Here is a 21,566-nt window from a genome sequence, read left to right as displayed (position 1 = left end):
TATACAGAACTGCCAAATTTGGGGTATTGTTAAACCACGTGCTGTGCTCAAAGAGCCAATGCACTCACCATATGTCACTGTGTGGTGTGGATTCAGAAGCACCTTTATTCTTGGTCCAGTCTTCTTTGAAGAGAATAAACCAAGAGGAACTGTCAGGTGTACTGTGTGACCTCTGCATGTTATCAAGACCTCCTAGTACAGCATGTGGTTCCTGATGTGGAAGAGTGCAGCTGTGTGGAAACCAAAATTTTCATGCAAGATGGGACAACACCTCATTGCACTTGCCCAGTGAAAGATCTGTTTAACGCAATCTTCCAGAAATGTGTTATCTCCAGAGGTTTGCCAAATGCATGGCCTGCAAGATCACCTGATCCAAATCCATGTGACTTTTGGATCTGGGAATATCTAAAAGAATGTGTTTACTGGGGCACATTCAGTCTCTATCTGATCTGAAGGACAGTAGACAGTAACATGTTGCTCAGATTCCACTGGAACTGCTGCAAGCAACTGTTGATCACCTCCTTTCACAACTGCAGCATCTTTTAGACATCTCCAGTGCTCATACTGGACAAATTGTGTAAGTGTCAGGTAATAATAAAATCAGCATTATGCTTTTCTCATTTGTTTTATCTTTTCTGCCCACATCCCATTCCTAAGCCAGTACACATGGAAACATTTCTATACACATTTCTCACATTCACAGCCTCAGTTTTGTACCTGGTGGTCAAAATTGGAACCAATTTCTTTCAGTAAAATTCATTTCCACATTAACATGTTATTGCACCTATCAAGTTTCACTGTCATATGATTATTACAGCCCATACTGAACCTTGGTGAAAAGTTGTAGTTTAATTATAACCACCCGGAACTTGACACTTAGCTTAAACAAACTAAATTTGTTGAGACACAAGCACAGACCATGGGTCTGGAGTCATTCAGACAACATTGGCATGTTGTGCAGGTGCTGCTTCCACCTGACTCCAGTAATTATAAACTCCTCAAAATAATTAACACTGCTGGGGATACGTTGGATGGGTTGCTCAGATTATATCTGAAATATTGTGCAAGTGCTTTTAACCCTAAATGGCAATGTATTATAACGATGCATGCCAAATGGAGTATTAATCCCTAGAAACTGCTTCATCAGATCATATACAGGCAGCTGAAAGTAGGCATAAGTGAGATCCATGTTTGAAAAATAGTGCCACTCAGTCAATTTTTCCAACAATTTCTCCAGCCTAGGGACTGGATACAGATTGACATTTTCCTGAGCATTAATTATAGACCTAAAATCACCACAAATGCTAAGTGAGCCACATGGTTTCTTAACTACAACCTTACGTGTAGCTGACTGTCTAGATGATACTGTTGGTATAACCCCCTCCCCAACCCCCCACCTCCGCCACCCCACCCCCCACACTTTCCAACCTATCTAGTTCTGCTTTAACCTGCTAACCTGCTAAACTGCTCACACATGGCGAAAGGTAATGGACAAGCTCTACAAAACTTAGGCACTACCAATTGCTTTATGGGTATGTGACCTTGGAACCCTGTTGCACAATCTAATGTAGCTTCAAACAGTTGCTTCAACTGCACACATAATGTGTCAAGTTCTGTGAATGGTATTGCAGTTGAGACTAAATTCATCTGGTCCTGAATCTAAAAACCAAAACGCATAGAAGGGTCTAAGCCAAAAATGTTAGTTATCATTAAAGAGTTGACTACTAACGTGGTTAATTGCTGGGCTTAATTTTTATACTTAGCTTGGACTACAATCTAACCCTGCAATGGGATGACTGGCCAATGTACGTCACCAGTAGGTGCTGTAAGGTCATCAACTGCAGGGAGCCAGTGCATCAGTACATGTCCTTGTTAATTAGAGAAACAGCCATGCCTGTTTCCAGCTGGAAATGCACCATCACTCTATTAATGTCTAGTTGCAACATGAGCCTCTGCATCTGGCACTGGCAAGGTAGTGAATGGCACACTGATGGCCAAGGTAGACATTCACTAGATGCCTTAATTTGCGACATGCAAAACTGGTGATGTCATGGAAAGGGCAGTGATTGATGATTAGTGGACCAAATCTGAATTTGCACTAACTACAGAATTCCATGTTGCTGGACTACTGGGCAAACAGGTGCTCAGTAAATCAGGTGATGATGTTGATTGGAAGTCATCAGTTGATTGTTGAGCACAATGGCAACTAATACTACTAACAATGTCCACACCAGAAGAATTGTGAAACATAGCTTTTGCTGATTCAGTTAAGTCATGAGCCCTCACAAGTTTAGCACATCACTTAGGATGGAACAGGGGACTGTAAAGCATTTATATTAATTTTTATCAGGAAAAAAATGTATAATAATGTCATGAATTAATGAGCCAATCCTTGCAAGTCAGTTGCCCATGCTGCATATATCTGATTACATTGATAAACAGACTGGCTAAAATTGCACATATGTGGGTTTGCTGGCTGTAATGGGCAGGCAGGAAACTACAAACAACACAAAAGCTTAAACTACTGGGGTTTGAGAGTGAGTGTAGTTTTTGCACCACTTCATGCAGTTTATTAATGGAAGACTGTAATAGGGCATACTGCTGTTCTGGGTCAGTTATTCGACTTGTCTTGCAGTGAAGAACAAACTTATGTAAATGGACCTCCCAACTGTCATCTGCTTCAATGAAGGAAGGGAATGGGATGAGGAAACTACAGCTTTACACTGTTCTTGGTTTTACAGAAATTGTAACAACAAGTTGTGATGTTGCAGCTGAAAGTCCCACTGCTGTTCATGCTGGTGCTATTGCTGCATTTGTTGCTGCTGCTGGCATTCCCACTGTTTTTCCAGCTGTTGCTGTTGCTGCAGTTGTTGTTGCTGCAGATGCAACTGCTGTTGTCACAACTTTAGGAACTTGGTATTCGTGCCTCACAGGGGTAGTTACACAGTGAGAAAGTACTTGTTGCCACTTTTTTATCCTATTCTGCATAGGTAGAATGCAGTGTATGGTCACTCACACTGGTGGTAGTACACAGTCTGGTGGAACAGCAGGTGGTGCCAGACGTCAATGATGGCAGAGTTCACAAAGTAAATGGCTAATCAAAAACAAGTCCAGAATGCAGCAAAGTCATCTTAAGCATATACAACAGTACAGGGAGCAATCCAAATCACAAATATAATACAGACAAGGTAAAATCTCTACTGTTCAATGGTGCATAACTAAAAGCTTTAAAGACTAGCAAGAGGCTCACTAACAAGAGCTGGGCTGCAATATTTACTTGTATTTTCTCAGCAGCAACTGGCTTGGTGCGAAATTTTGGAAGTGGTGGCAGAAATTTGCATGTGAGCATGATGCAATAGGAATATGTAGCCTTAGTATCTTTGCTGTATTCTCCCTATCAATATTTGGACTGTGTAGGGAATTTGAATCACTGTTGCATACTAAACACAGCTTGATGAAAGATGTGACATCCAACTCCAAGCTGATCTCATGTTGCCTGTAGCAAGCCTTTTATCTACCAAAGTCATTCAAATGTGTTTGCTACACCTTCCTCATTACCCGTGACTTGAATATTATGTGCTAAATGCACAAAACATGCAGTCAGAACCACAGTAATAAAAATCTCTCCACACGCAATCTGTTTCAGGCACTCAAATTCATCTTGTACTGCATGCCACTTACGTTATTAAAATTGTGCCTGTCTGCAAATTAACATGCTATTTTTACGGTAAGTAGCAGTCTATCTTCTCCTTACACAGATGACATTTCAACCTGAAGTTTCCATTATTTCATCTTGCTACAATTTAGTCCACATAGTGTCACCAAGTCCCAATCTCGTTTTTAATTAATTCTATTAATTTCTTAGCTTATGGATATTAATGAGCAACATCAAAGAATAGCTGCATGAAAAACTACAAAAAGACTTTTTTCCCTTGTAAGAAACTACTCATGTAGAACTACTAGCTGATATTGGTATGAGCACTTGGTATTTCACATATAGGTGACGGTTTTTAAGCCATAAAAATACATAAAAGGACACAAGTGAACTGTCTCTCTTGTGAATGTCCAGTACTCAGATTCTGAGCAAGTTCCAAAGCAAGTCTGTTCAGGAAGCGAGCACTCACCATAAAATGGGGTAGTCAGATATCACTATGTACTGCAGGGGAGATGCAAATTGTGCTCTGTCTTCAGAGGAATGACAGTCCGATAGGTCTGATGTGCTCTTAGATGTAAGTGTATTTAATTATGTCACATTGTTTATTGTTGGATCAAAAAATAATCTACTTGGTGAAGCCAGGTAAAAATTAAGACATCTTCTCTGGTAACACAAGTTGCCATGGAAAAGAAGAGAGTTGAGCAATGCCCTAGTCTGTGACACCAAAGCATCTGGCACCAATGAAGCAAAACAATGTCATAGGGGAAGCAGTACCATCATTGTGGTGACCATGCAATGTGATGTAGAGTGTAAGACTGCTCATTTAGGAAGCTGACAAAGCAGAAGAAGTTAACCAGCATCTCTGAAGAGGTAGTTTTTGCAATATTACAGCTCTGGCTAGGTTGTTTCAAGAGCTGACTAAATAAGAAGAGCTGAATAAAGGAAGTCATTGCCTCAATGGCAATGCTCAGCTGCTATGCCCTGGCACCTTTCCTGGGCTGGATGTGCTGATGTTGGAGGGGTACTGGCAAATAAGCACTCACAAATAAAATCCCTCATATCAGAACCTCATTCTCATATATTCTCAGATGTGCTCAGTCAACTGACACCTAGCTATGAGGATGTCAGTCTGCCATCTACTCACCTAGCAGTCAGCTCGTATGGAACTGTAAATCCCACCATCGGCACTTGGCTGCTGTTAGCCACAGTGCCACTGTTCGCGCCCAATCCGATGTGACAAACTCAGTGCCTTTCATCCACTGGGCCTCCTGGTGGCTTACACAACCAGTCTGGAAAGGCGCAACTGCTTTTCCACCATCCCAAGGGTGAGCAGACTCCCTGCTGTCCAGTCCTGATTCTGCAGGCAGAATCCACTGCTGGAGGCCATGGTGTCATCTGGTGCACCTCAGCTCAACCCATGCTGAGATATTTGTCTGCCACCAGGCGGTGCACCAGACATACTGGAGGGAATGACCTGCCACCTTAATAGCTGTGCACCACCTCTGACATCATCCAGTAAACACCGACTGCATGCTGATCGTAATAATCCCTGGCTGTGCATGATATGTTTCTGAGCTATGAGAGTATGCATCTGACAGGCATCCACTCCCTTCCTCATTGCTCATCCTCAACCTGGGCTGTTTGTTTGCTGTGTCTTAGGGCACAAAAACAACTTGGGTCATAATGTGCTCTTGTCAGAACCACAGAACATGAAGACAGAAAGAGTTAAAAACAACTACATGTTAAGTCCAAGTGGTGGAAGGAAAGACAGCTAAAAACATGGACTTGGAGAAATGTCCATAAAATACTCCATAGAGGCAACAGAGGACCTGAACTAAAGATTAAATGTCCTTCACCATATTTCTGCAATGGATAAAAAGTAAAATGTGGTCAACAGCCCATGTGTCGTTCACTGCAAAGGCCGATAACTCAGAAGGCAAACATAAATGAGAACATAAGTGGTTAAAAAAAAGGCATTTTATCAGGTAATGCTGAACCATCAAGAGCTGAGGAAAATGAGTGCAAAGTGGTGGGGAGTCAGCACTTAACAAATAGCAATGGCTAACAAGACAGCTTCCAGTATACAACCTAGCTAAAATGATCTCACAGTGAGAGGGCCGAGAGGTTGGCCAAGCCACTGGGAGAGGTTTAATTCACCAGAGCTAGTTCTCATGATTGGAAGACCAGTGGTGATGCCGAAGTGCCAACACCTGCTGACAGAGGGTAACACAGAGATCATCTGAGGGAATGGAAGAACTATGTAAAATACTATCAAGAATGGAAGAACTATGTAAATTATTTGTGGCAACACTACTGGGGACTGAATTTTCAGAAGTTAATTACTGCCTGTTTGATTCTTTGTCTATGAATTTAACAATTTCCTTTTGATATAGAATATTATTTAACAGTAATCAGTCCTCTCACATAATTTTTAATTTTAAAATAAGATATGTCTAATAGCCAAAAAAATTCCATTTTATCCCCTTCAAAGGGATATATTTCTTGCCTGTTATTTGAGATTCTAATTTATAGCCATTTTAAATATAATCAGACTCTCTATTTTAAAATGATTCTATACTACCTGCAACAGCCAGTGCTTAGTTTGTTTTCTGTATCATTTCATAGTTTCAGCCTTTTACTATTTAACATATTATTGACTGATAATCATCAAATGTTTTCAAGCTGGTCTCCTGCCAGGTTGTGTATAAATCTTGTATATAGCCTCGATTTATGTACAACATGTGGAAGAGACTGCTATGACACTATTTGGCATTGCATATTTTGATGATTAAACAGTAGAATAGTATAGAACATAAACCAAAATCTTACAGTTGCAGGTGGAATAGAAGAATTTTTTTTCAAGTCATAACAATTCTGAATCCTGGTCCAAAGAAAATATAAACAGAGGCAGCCAAATTCCCCTTATACATAATATAAATTACATCTAGTTAATTATTGTTTGTTACAACTATACTCTAAAGATTGTCATGGCTGCATATCTATATCAATGACTGAGCAAAATGGCTCAGTGGTTAAGGAACTGTTATTCATATATGAAAGATACTTAGTCTTCAGATTTAATTACCATCTTATAGTAATATCGGCATGTAGCAATAATGGGACTTACCTGTACCGACGCTGCTTTCGTTTTACAGGCCTAATTGGTCCTGTAGTTTCTGTGGAAACTGATGAGAGACCAGCAGATGAACCACTTGCACTGGGAGCCCCTAATGAGCTTGATGATGATCCCAAGAGAGAATCTGTGTAAGCTGAAATACAAGTGCACAAAGAATAAGTGAGTCAGTAATCTGAATTAGACTACTCCACAGTGAAAATTTTCTTAAAATTTAGTCATGTATGAAATTTTTTGTTAAATCAGTTTTTGGAACGCCAATATGATATTTTGAAATGGACCTCACTTTTTCTTGTCTTTTTCTTGTCTTCAATATGAAGTGGATTTTAAAGAATGTGCCTTATTAATTATTTAACTTCTTACTTTCAGTGCAATAAGATACATCATGTTTCATGTTTCATACTTCCTAGAGTTGATAATATAGTTCTGAATATCCTTCTAATATTATTTAAACACATATCCATAGTGCCAGTGTTTTCTTGGCATTAAAGGAATCATAGCAGCACTCTACAGAATTTTTCATATTACTCCTCGGCAATATTCAGAGAAAATTGTATGTCCTCTTGTTTCAGTTGGATTTATACACATTGCTCCAGTATCTTTTCCACAACATTTGTAACTTAACATGGTGTTATACAGGGTAATTTTTTTTCACCATGTACAACCTCTAGGGATTGACTGATGAGAGGAAAAGAAACAAAAAAGATCTGATGAACTTATGTCCAGAAATGCATGGTTTCCATGCTAGAGACCATTTATTCAATCATACTTAGTTACAGAGACTGTGGTCTAACAGGCTCTGTACCATGCAGCCACAGTTACAGTATGCATGGTTTCCTCCTAGAAGCTGGTACTGTTCCTCATACATCATGCCTGTGTGCCCTCTCATGCCATAGTAATTGGTAATGTTGTCTCTGATTCTCTTCTCTCCCTGACTCACCTTGTAGTGGACGTGATACAGAATTTTACACAATGGGTCCACATTCAAATCCAGAGCTTGCCGACATGGTGTTTACTTACAGAAAGGTAAATGGCAACAGGTGGAGGACAGAAAGATTGTGTAAGGAGACCTATTCCTGCCAACAACAACCACAAAATTCAGTGTTTGCAACAGTCTTTCGGCATTTTTCTGAGACATGGTCATTTCAGGAAGCAGGAAATCATGAAGGACATACCTGAAGTGTTCAGACACCAGACTTGGAGGAAAATGTGATTAACACTGTGAAAGGTGATCGCCATGTCAGTACCAGGTAGTTGGACCACCAGCACAAGGCAAGCCAGATGACCGTGTGGAACATTTTCCACGACAACTGTTACAACCCTTATCACTTACAGCGTGTGCAGGGCTTATTAGTGACAGATATTCCACATCAGGAGCAGTTTTGTCATTGGTTTCTTCACCAAGCAACCATGATTCCAGGATCTGTGTCATGTGTGAACACAGGTTGATCAGGATTTTGAATATGGCTCACCAATGCCAAACTTGCCAGATGCAGCAACCTGCACTGCCCCAAGCCTACTAGCCATGATTTATGCCTATCTATTAATGCAATTGGGTGTATGTGAACCTTGTGTCCACACATTTTCTCATTTCAAATATGAGTTTAAAATGCAACAGGCTGTAGTGGAGAATACTAATAAGTCTCTGGCCATTGTTGTTTCTATTGAAGGACCCCAACAAATTCTGGCCACCGATACTGGATTTCTGTTTGCTTCTGCTAATTTTCAATGGTTTTGCACCCAGAATGGCGTCAAGTACACTAGTGTTCAGAGGGGGGGGGGGGGGGGGGGACAAGACATCTTGAATGACTATAGATAGAATGGTCATATTCAATGGACATGTACACTAGTATGTTCTGCAGAAATGATTAACATTTCAGTTACCTCAGTTCAGCGTATGTCCTGTTGCATAGTAGGAACAGGGTCCGCCATGAGTCCTGACAACTTATTCCATGTGTTATGTCATCGACACATATAAGGTGTGAATGGCATCCTGTGGTATAGACCTTCATGCTGCATTCCCCTGGCTCAAAAGTTTATCTGTGGTGGCTGGAACTGGGTCACAGTGCTGCCCCTGTCGTGTCACCATATCCCACACATTTTTGATTGGTGACAAGTCTGATGATCAAGTGAACCAGAGCAAAATGCTAACATTCTGTGACACCAAGAAGGCATGTGTTCATGCAGCAGCATGTGGTCATGCATTGTCTTGCTGAAATATGGCATCTGGGATATTGTGCAGAAAGGGTATGGCTACGGGTCACAGGATATCATTCACATAGGTCAAACTTGTCACAGTGCAATGCACTGGACATACACCAGCTGTGGAGGAGGATCTTAGTGTCTAACGTCCCGTAGACAACGAGGTCATTAGAGACGGAGCGCAAGCTCGGGTGACGGAAGGATGGGGAAGGAAATCGGCCATGCCCTTTCAAAGGAACCATCCCGGCATTTGCCTGAAGTGATTTAGGGAAATCTCGGAAAACCTAAATCAGGATGGCCAGAGACGGGATTGAACCGTCGTCCTCCCGAATGCGAGTCCAGTGTGCTAACCACTGTGCCACCTCGCTCGGGCACCAACTGTGATTTGTCGTTGTACCCAATAGCACCCCACACCATAAGGCCTTGAGTTTGTGCTGTATGTCTTGTGTATATGCTGTCGCTGTGATAATGTTCCCCCTGTCTGTGGTGATTCAAAATGCGGCCATAATTTTCAAACAAACAGAACCTGGATTCATCTGAAAACCCTGTCTGATGCCATTCTTGTCCTCAGTGTTGCTCTGTACACCATTGCCATCTAGTATGTTTCTGCACATTCATCAAAGTTAGGCAGAGAAGTCGATGGCGCACATGTAACCCATGCCATAATACATGGTGTCTGTCATACCTGATAGTGTATGATGTGTTAAACTGTTCCACTGTTGTGCCACAGCCGAGGAGGATACAGATCTGTCCCACAGTGCCATTTGGATAAGGTGTTGATCTTCTCAGGGGATGGTCTGGGTGGTGCAACCTAACCCATGTCATCATGTTCTATGGCCTTATGTGAACCATTCTGCACACACCTGTTGCACTGCCAAAACATTTCGTCCCAATGAGCAGCAATTTCCTGGATGGATGCTTCACATTCTGCCGTGCCCGTAATGCGGTTTCTTTCAAACTCACTGATTTGCGGTATGGTTTGTGCATATGTCTGAGAGGCATGCTGCACATCTGCTCAAGTCACACTGATCCATTACCTTTGGTTTATAGTGACATTCAAGGTGTTCTGTTTCTTCTTAACATGGGTGTATATCACTTCCCTTCCTTTCACCCTGCCTGTAATGGCATGGCTGAACATTTTATGTGAATGTTTAAAATTCAAATGGGAAAACTATTAACATGCAATCCTATCTATGCAGCACTGCTTTAATTTTTTTCTCTTACCTGGTGATTCCAATCCATTATTGAAGTCTGTCAAAACCCTAGCATGATTCATTGTTAGATCTATTGGAGCCTCCATTGGTATAAGAAAAAGCAATCACACGTCAGGTTGGGCATTCTCACCTGCATGCACATATTGGGGCACATGCCCAGCTGGATACATCCCTCCACGACCTCCCAGCAAGGCCACCAGCTGGTCTTAGTGACCACACCTCGAGACACCAGTCTGCAGCACCAGAACCAGCTCCATTTGTACCATCCAGGGCAAGCTTAGCCTCCGTATCTGACATAGTGGTGGGGACAGCCAATTTTGATCACCCCCAGGACTGATAAAAGCACCAGGCACTCCCAGTTTTCCAACCATCATCTACATCTACATCTACAGTTATACTCCGTAAGCCACCCAACGGTGTGTGGCGGAGGGCACTTTATGTGCCACTGTCATTACCTCCCTTTTCTGTTCCAGTCGCATATGGTTCGCGGGAAGAACGACTGTCTGAAAGCCTCCGTGCGCGCTCTAATCTCTCTAATTTTATATTTGTGATCTCCTCGGGAGGTATAAGTAGGGGGAAGCAATATATTCGATACCTCATCCAGAAATGCACCCTCTCGAAACCTGGACAGCAAGCTACACCGCAATGCAGAGTGCCTCTCTTGCAGAGTCTGCCACTTGAGCTTGTTAAACATCTCCGTAACGCTATCACGGTTACCAAATAACCCTGTAATGAAATGCAGCGCATTTCTTTGGATCTTCTCTATCTCCTCTGTCAACCCAACCTGGTACGGATCCCACACTGATGAGAAATACTCAAGTATAGGTTAAACGAGTGTTTTGTAAGCCACCTCCTTTGTTGATGGACTACATTTTCTAAGGACTCTACCAATGAATCTCAACCTGGTACCCGCCTTACCAACAATTAATTTTATATGATCATTCCACTTCAAATCGTTCCGCACGCATACTCCCAGATATTTTACAGAAGTAACTACTACCAGTGTTTGTTCCGCTATCATATAATCATACAGTAAAGGATCCTTCTTTCTATGTATTCGCAATACATTACATTTGTCTATGTTAAGGGTCAGTTGCCACTCCCTGCACCAAGTGCCTATCTGCTGCAGATCTTCCTGCATTTCGCTATAATTTTCTAATGCTGCAACTTCTCTGTATACTACAGCATAATCCGCGAAAAGCTGCATGGGACTTCCGACACTATCTGCTAGGTCATTTATATATTTTGTGAAAAGCAATGGTCCCATAACACTCCCCTGTGGCACGCCAGAGGTTACTTTAACGTCTGTAGACGTCTCTCCATTGATAACAACATGCTGTGTTCTGTTTGCTAAAAACTCTTCAATCCAGCCACACAGCTGGTCTGATATTCCGTAGGCTCTTACTTTGTTTATCAGGCAAAAGTGCGGAACTGTAATGAACGCCTTCCGGAAGTCAAGGAAAATAGCATCTACCTGGGAGCCTGTATCTAATATTTTCTGGGTCTCATGAACAAATAAAGTGAGTTGGGTCTCACACGATCGCTGTTTCTGGAATCCATGTTGATTCCTGCAGAGTAGATTCTGGGTTTCCAAAAACGACATGATACCCGAGCAAAAAACATGTTCTAAAATTCTACAACAGATTGACGTCAGAGATATAGGTCTATAGTTTTGCTCATCTGCTCAACGACCCTTCTTGAGGACTGTGACTATCTGTGCTCTTTTCCAATCATTTGGAACCTTCTGTTCCTCTAGAGACTTGCGGTACAAAGGGGGGCAAGTTCTTTTGCATACTCTGTGTAGAATCAAACTGGTATCCCGCCAGGTCCAATGGACTTTCCTCTGTTGAGTGATTCCAATTGCTTTTCTATTCCTTGGACACTTATTTTGATGTCAGCCATTTTTTCGTTTGTACGAGGATTTAGAGAAGGAACTGCAGTGCGGTCTTCCTTTGAGAAACAGCTTTGGAAAAAGGTGTTTAGTATTTCAGCTTTACGCGTGTCATCCTCTGTTTCAATGCCATCATCATCCGGAGTGTCTGGATATGCTGTTTTGAGCCACTTACTGATTTAACGTAAAACCAGAACTTCCTAAGATTTTCTGCCAAGTCGGTACATAGAATTTTACTTTCGAATTCACTGAACGCTTCTCGCATAGCCCTCCTTACGTTAACTTTGACATCGTTTAGCTTCTGTTTGTTGGAGAGGTTTTGGCTGCATTTAAACTTGGAGTGAAGCTCTCTTTGCTTTCGCAGCAGTTTCCTAACTTTGTTGTTGAACCACAGTGGGTTTTTCCTGTCCCTCACAGTTTTACTCGGCACGTACCTGTCTAAAACACATTTTACAATTGCCTTAAACTTTTTTCATAAACACTCAACATTGTCAGTGTTGGAACAGAAATTTTCGTTTTGATCTGTTAGGTAGTCTGAAATCTGCCTTCTATTACTCTAAACACATAAACATTCCTCCCTTTTTTATATTCCTATTAACTTCCATATTCAGGGATGCTGCAACAGCCTTATGATCACTGAATCCCTGTTCTGCACTTACAGAGTCGAAAAGTTCGACATCTGGTGAGACTGGCAAAATACCCCCAGACTTTAAGAAGAATACAATAATTCCAATTCCAAAAAAAGGAGGTGCTGTCAGGTGTTAATATTACTGAACTATCAGTTGAATAAGATATGGCTGCAAAGTACTAACATGAATTCCATACAGAAGACTGGAAAACACTGGCAGAAGCAAACCTCAAGAAAGATCAGAATGGTTTCTGGACAAATGTAGAAAGATGCAAGGCAATAAAAATGTGTGTGAAATCTTATGGGACTTAACTGCTAAGGTCATCAGTCCCCAAGCTTACACACTACTTAACCTAAATTACACTAAGGAGAAACACACACACCCATGTCTAATCCCACGCGGCTGCAAGGCAATACTGACCCAATGCTTTCTCTTTGAATATGGGTTAATGAAAGGCAAAACTACGTTTATAGTATTTGTAGACTTAGAGAAAGCTTTTGATAATGCTGACTGAAATAGTTTCTTTGAACTTTTGAAGGTAGCAGAGCAAAATACAGGGAGCAAAAGGCTATTTACAACTTGCACAGAAACCAGATGGCAGTTATAAGAGCTGAGGGGCATAGAAGGCATGTAGTGTTTGAGAAGGGAGTGAGACAAGGTGGTGGCCTATCCCTAATGTTATTCAATCTGTGCAGTAGCTTGTGCAAGCAGTAAAGGAAACAAAAGAAAAACTTAAACTAGGAATTAAAGTTTACAGAGAAGAAATAAAAAGTTTGAGGTTTCCAATGATATTGTAATTCTATCAGACAGAGAAAATGACTTGGAAGAGCAGCTGAATGGAGTGGACAGCACCTTGAAAGGAGAATATAAGACGAACTTCCATAAAAGCAAAGGATAATGAAATGCAGTCAAATTAAATCAGGTGATGATGATGAAATTAAATTAGGAAACAAGACACTTTAAAGTAGTAGATGAGTTTTGTTATTTGAGCAGCAAAATAACTGATATAGCTAAAGTAGAGAGGATATGAAGTGTAGACTGGCAATGATAAGAAAAGTGTTATTGAAGAGGAGAAATTTGTTAACATCGAATATATGTTTAAGTGCAAGGAAGTCTGTTGTGAAGGTATTTGTCTTGACTGTAGCCGAAGGAGAACTTTTGCTGATGGTTTGTTGCACAAACTGCCAATCTGTTGTTTGTATCTTCAGTTTTGTTTACAGTCAAGGCAACATTTGGAAGAGATGGAATAATAAATTTCCACAACCAACACATATGGGCCAATTACAATCCTCATGCTGCAGTAGAGGCTAGAGATCAGCTTCAGTTTAAGCTTAATGTGTGACTTATCCAATATAGGTGACTTGTAGGGAAATACATTCTCCCTGTATATCTTACATGTTCTGCCTACAGGGACTTTATTCAGAACACCCTCCAACACCTACCCCTGCAAATAAAAAGAAACTTGTGGTTTGTGTATGATGGAGCTTGAGCACATTTCAGTCTCAGTGTCTGAAATGCATCGGCTGATATTTTGCCATGAAAAGTACCAGTTTCATGGCCTGCACATACCCTCTAATTCAGTCCTTTGGATTATCATCTCTGGGGCACCTTCAACAATTGGTGCTCTATGTAGCAAACCATGCAGATGCAGAAAATCTTCCGTCATCAGTGTGTCACAGAAGCCTCTGAAATCATTTTAGACCATCAGAGAGTATTTGACAGGGTCTGATAGTCAATGATTCAATGAGTGCATACGTGTTTAAAAGCAAGAGAAGGACATTTTGCACATTTATTATGAGTTCATGTGTTGATGCGCTTCAATAACCTCAATTGGAAACTTTCATTTAAAGCTCAAATACAAAGGAGTTTTGGATATATGTATATATGAGTTTTTCCTTATTTTGGTGTAGGGAACAAGTTCTCAGGTTTGTAAAATAATTTTTGGAGCACCCTGTATACTGCCTGACAAAAACTGAAGCACACAGAAGACATGGTTGGATGTCAATGTAATTTTGTACATGATGTAACAGAGCTGTGCAGTGACCTTCTTTTGTATAGTTTTAATGATATTAATGAACTGATTTTGTACACTTATATCCAAAACATGTGTTTGAGCATGAATCTGGCACAAATGATAAGTGCTCTAACTCTAAAGGCAATAACAAACAAGGTTATGTAAAACCAAAAACCTCTATTAGAGTCACAGCATCACCTGCATAACATAATCAAAACATTACAGTCTGGTAGCATGTACAATAGAAGCTGGCCAGAACTGGTACAAACAGTATTAAGGGTATTCACCACCGCAGGACAAGGCCTTCCTGCTGCAGGCAACTGATATGACATCCATGGTCAGCAGCCTCTGATGAACAGCATGCTGTTCGAATGTGCAGCACACTGTGGCCATAGTGGTGAAGGTGTAGTAATGTGTGGACTACTACACTCCTCTTTCCTTGGGAAGGGGGGGGGGGGGGGGGGGGGAGTGCCCAGATACTATCTCCTCCATGATGCTCTGATAGTTGACACATCCTTGGTGTCTGATGTGGTTGTCCTTGCTGCAAACAGGTCTCAATTTGTGCAAACATGTGCATAGGACCAGAAGTGGTGCAAACACAGACACAAACATCTTCCTCCCCCTTGTGGAGAGCATGTGGAGGACCAGGCAGAGGACTTGTCTTGGACTGGAGTCATTCTATAAGAACTGAGAAAGAACATAAGGGCTTCTTCCACCAGAAATTCTATGACGTTCTTGCCAATCTTCATTTGTTCTGCCTTGCCATTGGATTGCAGGTGAAAAGGCAGTGTTGTAACATGATGGATGCCATTCCACGGGCAAACATCTTTAAAGGATTGAGCCAAAAAATTGTGGACCATTGTCCAAAACCACCATACAAGGAAGACCTTCAATAGATAAAATTGCAGACAGTGCTTTGACCATTGTTTCTGCTGTGATAGACAGACAGCAAACAATGTAAAGAAACATGGAAAAGGCATCAACGGCTAACAGCCAGAAAGTGTCCACAGAAGACCCAGCAAAATATGTAGGGATTTGTTCCCAAGGTAGCGACAGCACCAGCTGAGGGGGAGAAACAGCATACAGTGATGCCTGTTGTCTAGAACACTTATGACAGTCCATGACTAGGCACTCCAACTCACGATCAGTACCAGGCCAGAACACATGCCTACATGCTAATTGTTTAATGCAGGAGGCTTCCCAATGATCTTGATGTAACAGTGTGAGAAACTCCTTGTGCAGTGTCACAGGAATCACAACAAGGGCAGTACCCCCTTCCATCAACAAGAGAATAACACTGTCCAACACAGAAAAATGATGACAGAAGGCATAGAAGTTCTGCAATGGATTGGATGCCTGGACTGGTGGATGGTTAGCCCATCCATATTGAATCATCAGCGCTTGTTTAAGCACTGGGTCTGCAGCTACTACTGATGCAATACTGGAGCTGATAATAGGGAAACCATCAATAACCTGTCTTGCTTCCATGTAAAGTTGAAAACACAACAGTTCTTCCTGATCAAAATGTGGATCAGGCCCCATGGGCAGCTGCAACAAAGTGTCTGCATTTGCGTGCTGTGATGTTAGGATGGAAATGGATCTCATAATTATATCTCAATAAAAATAAGACCCAACACTTAAGGCTTTGTCAGGCAAGGCAGCTGAAATATGAAACAAGGAAATTAAAGGTTTATGATCTGTGACTAAGTGGTATATCATACAGTATAAGAAGGCACAACATTTTTCAATGGTATAAACAATCGCAAGTGCTTCTTTTTTGACTTGCTAATAGTGCTGCTGAGATGCATTGAGCATTTTGGATGCAAAAGCTCCCACCTGATACGGGGTGCATCCATGGCCGAGACTAAAATGTTTACCAAGTTGGAATGCCACAAGGAAAGGCATGCTCACAGGCCAGTGAGCACTGGAAAGGAACATTTTTATGAAGCATTTGATGTAGAGGGTGAACCAAAGTGGCTGCACCTGGAAGAAACCTGTGATAGTATGCTGTTTTGCCACGGAATACCTGCAGTTCCCGCAAACTGGCCAGGTGAGGCAAAGCCATAATAGTGGCAACATGCTGTTTCAGAGGTCAAACACCCTGCCTGGAAAGTTTGTGACAGAGATAAACGATAAAGGGTTGAAAAATTGAATCTTCTTAAGATTACACTTAAGGTCTGTGGTGTGCAAAACAGTAATGAGTCAACAGAAGTTACATAAGCATTCTTCTGTCGTAGTGCTAACAATGGAAATATCATCAATGTAGTTGATGTAGCAAGGAAAATCAGCCATAAGTTTCCTCAAAATCCAATGAAATATGGTCAGGGCACTATCCACAGTAAAAATTAAATGTCAATATTGATAAAGACAAAAATGTGTGTTCACAACAAGCATTTCTTTCCAGGCATCATCTAATGGAACCCGCAGGTAGGCTTCAGCTAAGTCAGTTTTGGAAAATAATTGGACACTCACATGTTTTGCAAGTAACTCATCAGTTTGAGGGAGAGGGTACTGTGCATTTATGGTAACTTGCAAATTACTGCAAAGCTGGAGCTGACTCAACAGTTTTTTCACAATCACTCACAGCATAATGCACTCACTTGCTGAAACCTGTAGAACAACGCCAGGCTGTGTCAACTGATCTAATTCAGACTTAACTTGTTTGGGTAAGGACACAAGTGTGGGCAACGCCCAGAAAAAATGAGGCTGAACTGAAGGTTTAAGTGTGATATATGTCATGAAATTGTTTGCACACTCTAAACCATCAGAAAACAAACTGAAAAATTCAGGGCACAATGAATCCAGGTCTTGATACAGAATGTGCTCTGACACAAGATGCACAGTCAGTAATAAAAAAATTCAAAATCAACAAATTCTCAGTATTCGGATTGTTAACAGCCAAATACTTGATAGAATGGACTACAGATTTATATATTTGCTGTGGCAGCAGTAAATTGACGAAGAACAAGAATGTGCTGTTTATTTGCAGCTTACCAGATGGCAGACTGTGGGAAGCCTAGCCATGCACAAGTTTGAGAGTTGAGGGGTGAAACAGCTGCCCTTATGTCCACTGGGGCAGCAACAATGGTTTGTTCAGCACAGACACTTCAATAAAGGGTTTATTGTGACCTGCAGACAATGATGAAAGGGAATTATTGTCTATGTTTATTTGTTTGAAGTATGGCTTGAGAATGACAAACCAGCATAATGTGGACATTCTTGTGACAATTGTGACACAATGTCTGCTGCCTGGGGCATGCCACCCTCTCATGATGGGCAAAGTGAGAAGGGCATGATTGAAGTGCCACACATTGTCTTTGTTGTTGTGGCTGCTAATGAGGTTTACCACTATGGCCAGAATTCCTGATTTGCATGGCATCAGCTTCATTTTTGCTAAGTGAGATTGTGCTATGTGCTGTTGTGGCTCACTATCAGTAATGGCGATATCCTCCACACTGGTGGCCTACTTAGCAGGAGATGTCAAAAGACTGAGCAAGGATGAATCTTCACATTGGAGGTACGCTTATGATCTTCCTCACTGGGTACAAGGCAGATGATCATGTCACAAACCGTGGAGTTGGCACAGGATTCTTTTGAGGTTTTAGCAATAAAGCAACACTTATGGATCAGACCCATTAGCTCCGCCGCCCAAACCCGATAAGACTAATGTGGCTGCTTGCGGCACTGGTGAAACTCTATGTGAGTGGCAGTAACATACGTAAGTGTGCTTGTGATGATAAGATGACAACAAGCTACAAATTTCATCAAAGGAAAGGGAGACCAATTCCTGCAAAGGGTCAACTAACACAACAACTAATGCACATGAGGAGGAACCCATGACAAAAACAAAGCCTTACAAATGTGCTGGTTTGTTACCCTAAATGCAACAAAGTGCTGGCAGATTCATTTCTCATAAGCTTCTCAATCTTCAGCACAGTCACCATTCAATGGAAACAGCAGTGGATGACATCAGGTGCTAGAGCCTGAACAGACAGCGTAGCATTAGCTTTTCCAGGAAGGTTGCTGAAGAAGCAACCATCGGTTGCGAAAGCTAGTAATTCTGTGTGTGTGTTTTGTTCATGTGCCTGTCTGCCGGCGCCTTCCCACTTGGTAAGTCTTGGAATCTTTGTTTTTAATATATTTTTCCCATGTGGAAGTTTCTTTCTATTTTATTTACATCATCATTAATTATATAAAAATTTATACAATAAATTCTTTGGGCAGCAATACAGAAAAAGAAAATACATATTTTCTTAGAATCATTTAGAATCATTAAAACACTACAGAAAACAGATACAGAGCTCAGGTTAAATAAAATTCTTAGTGGCATTATGTCAACTTGTATTATATAATATTAAAATATTACAATTTATTTAGTTAGAAATTCATCTAGACTGTAAAAAGCTTTATCTAGCAGAAATATTTTTAGTGCTTTCTTAAATTCACTCTTGTTATGAATCTTTGTCTTTATTTCGGGAGGAAGAGCATTGAAGAGTTTTGCTCCAGTGTAGTGGACACCCTTTTGTGCCAAGCTCAAATTTCTGAGTTCACTGTGTATGTCATTCTTCCTTCATGTGTTATGCTCATGATAATTACTGTTTGATTGAAATATCTCTATATTTTTACAAACAAAACACATGAGAGAAAAAATATATTGGCATGTAGTTGTGTATATTTTAAGATTACGAAAACTATTTCTACATGAGTCTCTTGGGTGCAATCCACATATAATTCTTAAAGCTCGCTTCTGTGCAATGAACACTTTCTTTGCTAATGGCTGGTTGCCCGCAAAAATAATTCCATACTCAATGAGAGAATGAAAATAGCCAAAGTATGCCACTTTTGCAGTGTTAGGTTCAACACATGTAGTGACAACCCGTAAAGCATAGGTAGCAGAGCTAAGCCTCTTACAGAGATCAATAATATGTGAAGACCAGTTCATTTTCTTGTCAATGTGCACTCCAAGAAATTTTGTTGTTTCCATTCTAACTATTGGTTGATTACCACATGTCACACTTATCTCTCTCTCTTTTTCTGTTTTTGTACAGAAATGAATACAGCTGGTCTTACTGGAATTTAATGAGAGACCATTCGCCTTGAACCAATTAACCATATCTGAGAGTATGTGATTAATGAGTTCCTCAAGATTGTTGTCTGCTCTACTGCTCATAAAAATTGTGGTATCATCAGCAAATAATGTAAATTTACACAGCTTTAAACAACATCAATGACTAGCTGGACTTTTATATTTATGGATGCAGCAAATATTATCGAGAGGTTTGTTACTGTTTATTTTTATGAGCAGGCACCTTCATTGTATATTAAGATAAACAGGTACTGCAAAGATGTACCAACTACCAAAGAATATAAATTGCTCCTAACATTTCCTATCCTATTGATCAGTGAGTCCAAAGACTAAAAAAAAGTCAGTTGATTGTAACAGGGATTTTTTGGACCAACGCAATTTGACACTTAGACAACTGTCATTCACTCAGGATGGTGTACAAAGCAATAGGCTCTGCCAGAAATATCGACTCTTAGACAATGTGTCTAATAGTGTATTTTAACATGACAGTATACCATCTTAGGCAGTTTATAAGACTTGAAAGTATGCATTACAAATGTAGATTGTTATATGGTTATATCACTTGTCGTGTATTTCACTCTTATTGTCTAACCTGCTTTCAGAAAACACTTGATAATGGTACTTTGAAGCCGAAATCATGATTGTGTAAGTGTAAATGTAACACTGTAAATAAACAACAATCTAATGGAGGTACTGACTTTAAAGAGGGCCATAGTTAATTTGCTGCTGGTAGAGAACTGATTGAAGTACTGGCTCCATGGAGAAATTTCATGAAAAACCAGTCACTGATGTTAAGTACAGGAAAGTTCTTCTCATCACCACTTGTGTTCTAAACACAATATGAAATATGTTTGAGAAAAACCAAGAACCTTTATTTAAGTCACAGAGCGACCTGCATAACACAATCAAAACATTGCAGTTTAGTAGCATGTACAAGAAAGGCTGGTGAGAGCTCGTGCATGACAATATAAAAGGTATTTGCCTACCAGGGGCAGCTGGTTTTCTGCTGCAGGCAACTGAGGTGTCGCCACAGTTGGTGGACTCGTGTGGAAGTGTCTGGAGCTGCTGAATGGTGCACTACTCGAATGTGCCACGTGATGCAGCTGTAGTGCCAGAAGTTTAGTAATGTGTGGGTTACTACAGTAATAATTTTGTTATATCTCCAAGAACTTGATTACTTATTGTTGTATTTATTTTTATATTTAATTATTGAATGTGTAGACTATCTGAAGTTATCAAGATTAAAACTGTCAATTATAAACTTTCAAATCAACTTCAAAGAAAATGTTATCAACAATTAATTCATTTGTTATGTAAAAGATTCATCCTGATAAGTATATCATCTTTGTTCTTGTTAGCTAGTTATGTGAGTTGGCTGTTATATGAAATTGGTGGAAAAAGAATAATGTGAATGTTGGTTTTGTAACACGCACTCACTGCATTGTGTCTGTGATTAATTTATCTGAAGGATAATCACCTGAAAGTGTGAGATAAATGTGATGTTCATGAACCTCAACACCTAAGACTATATTGCTGATACAGTTGTACAGTTCAAGAACCTAATATCTTTCTGTGTCCACTAGAAATCTGAAGTATCTCTAGACCACTGTACCTACAATAAGAAGAACATAAACCTTTGAGAAAACAAGAAAAGTAAAATCAATTATTTTCAATTCTCACATTGGAAATAGCTGTTTAAGACAATTAGTAATATTTTCACCCAAATGAGTACAACATGTAAG

At 40.5% G+C, this 21,566-nt stretch overlaps 1 protein-coding gene across 2 annotated transcripts in view; it reads right to left on the bottom strand.

Annotated features, from left to right (window-relative positions):
- LOC126298660 (homeobox protein aristaless-like) overlaps positions 1–21,566 on the bottom strand; it is a 105,580-nt gene that overhangs the window by 45,862 nt on the left and 38,152 nt on the right. For both annotated transcript variants that reach the window (XM_049990083.1, XM_049990084.1), the window contains exon 2: positions 6,783–6,924. In XM_049990083.1, the coding sequence (XP_049846040.1) occupies positions 6,783–6,924 (142 nt within the window). The remainder of the gene's footprint in view (positions 1–6,782; positions 6,925–21,566) is intronic.

Source organism: Schistocerca gregaria, chromosome X, assembly GCF_023897955.1.
Source record: "Schistocerca gregaria isolate iqSchGreg1 chromosome X, iqSchGreg1.2, whole genome shotgun sequence".
NCBI classification, from domain to species: domain Eukaryota; kingdom Metazoa; phylum Arthropoda; class Insecta; order Orthoptera; family Acrididae; genus Schistocerca; species Schistocerca gregaria.
This window is presented reverse-complemented; position numbering and strand designations above follow the sequence as displayed.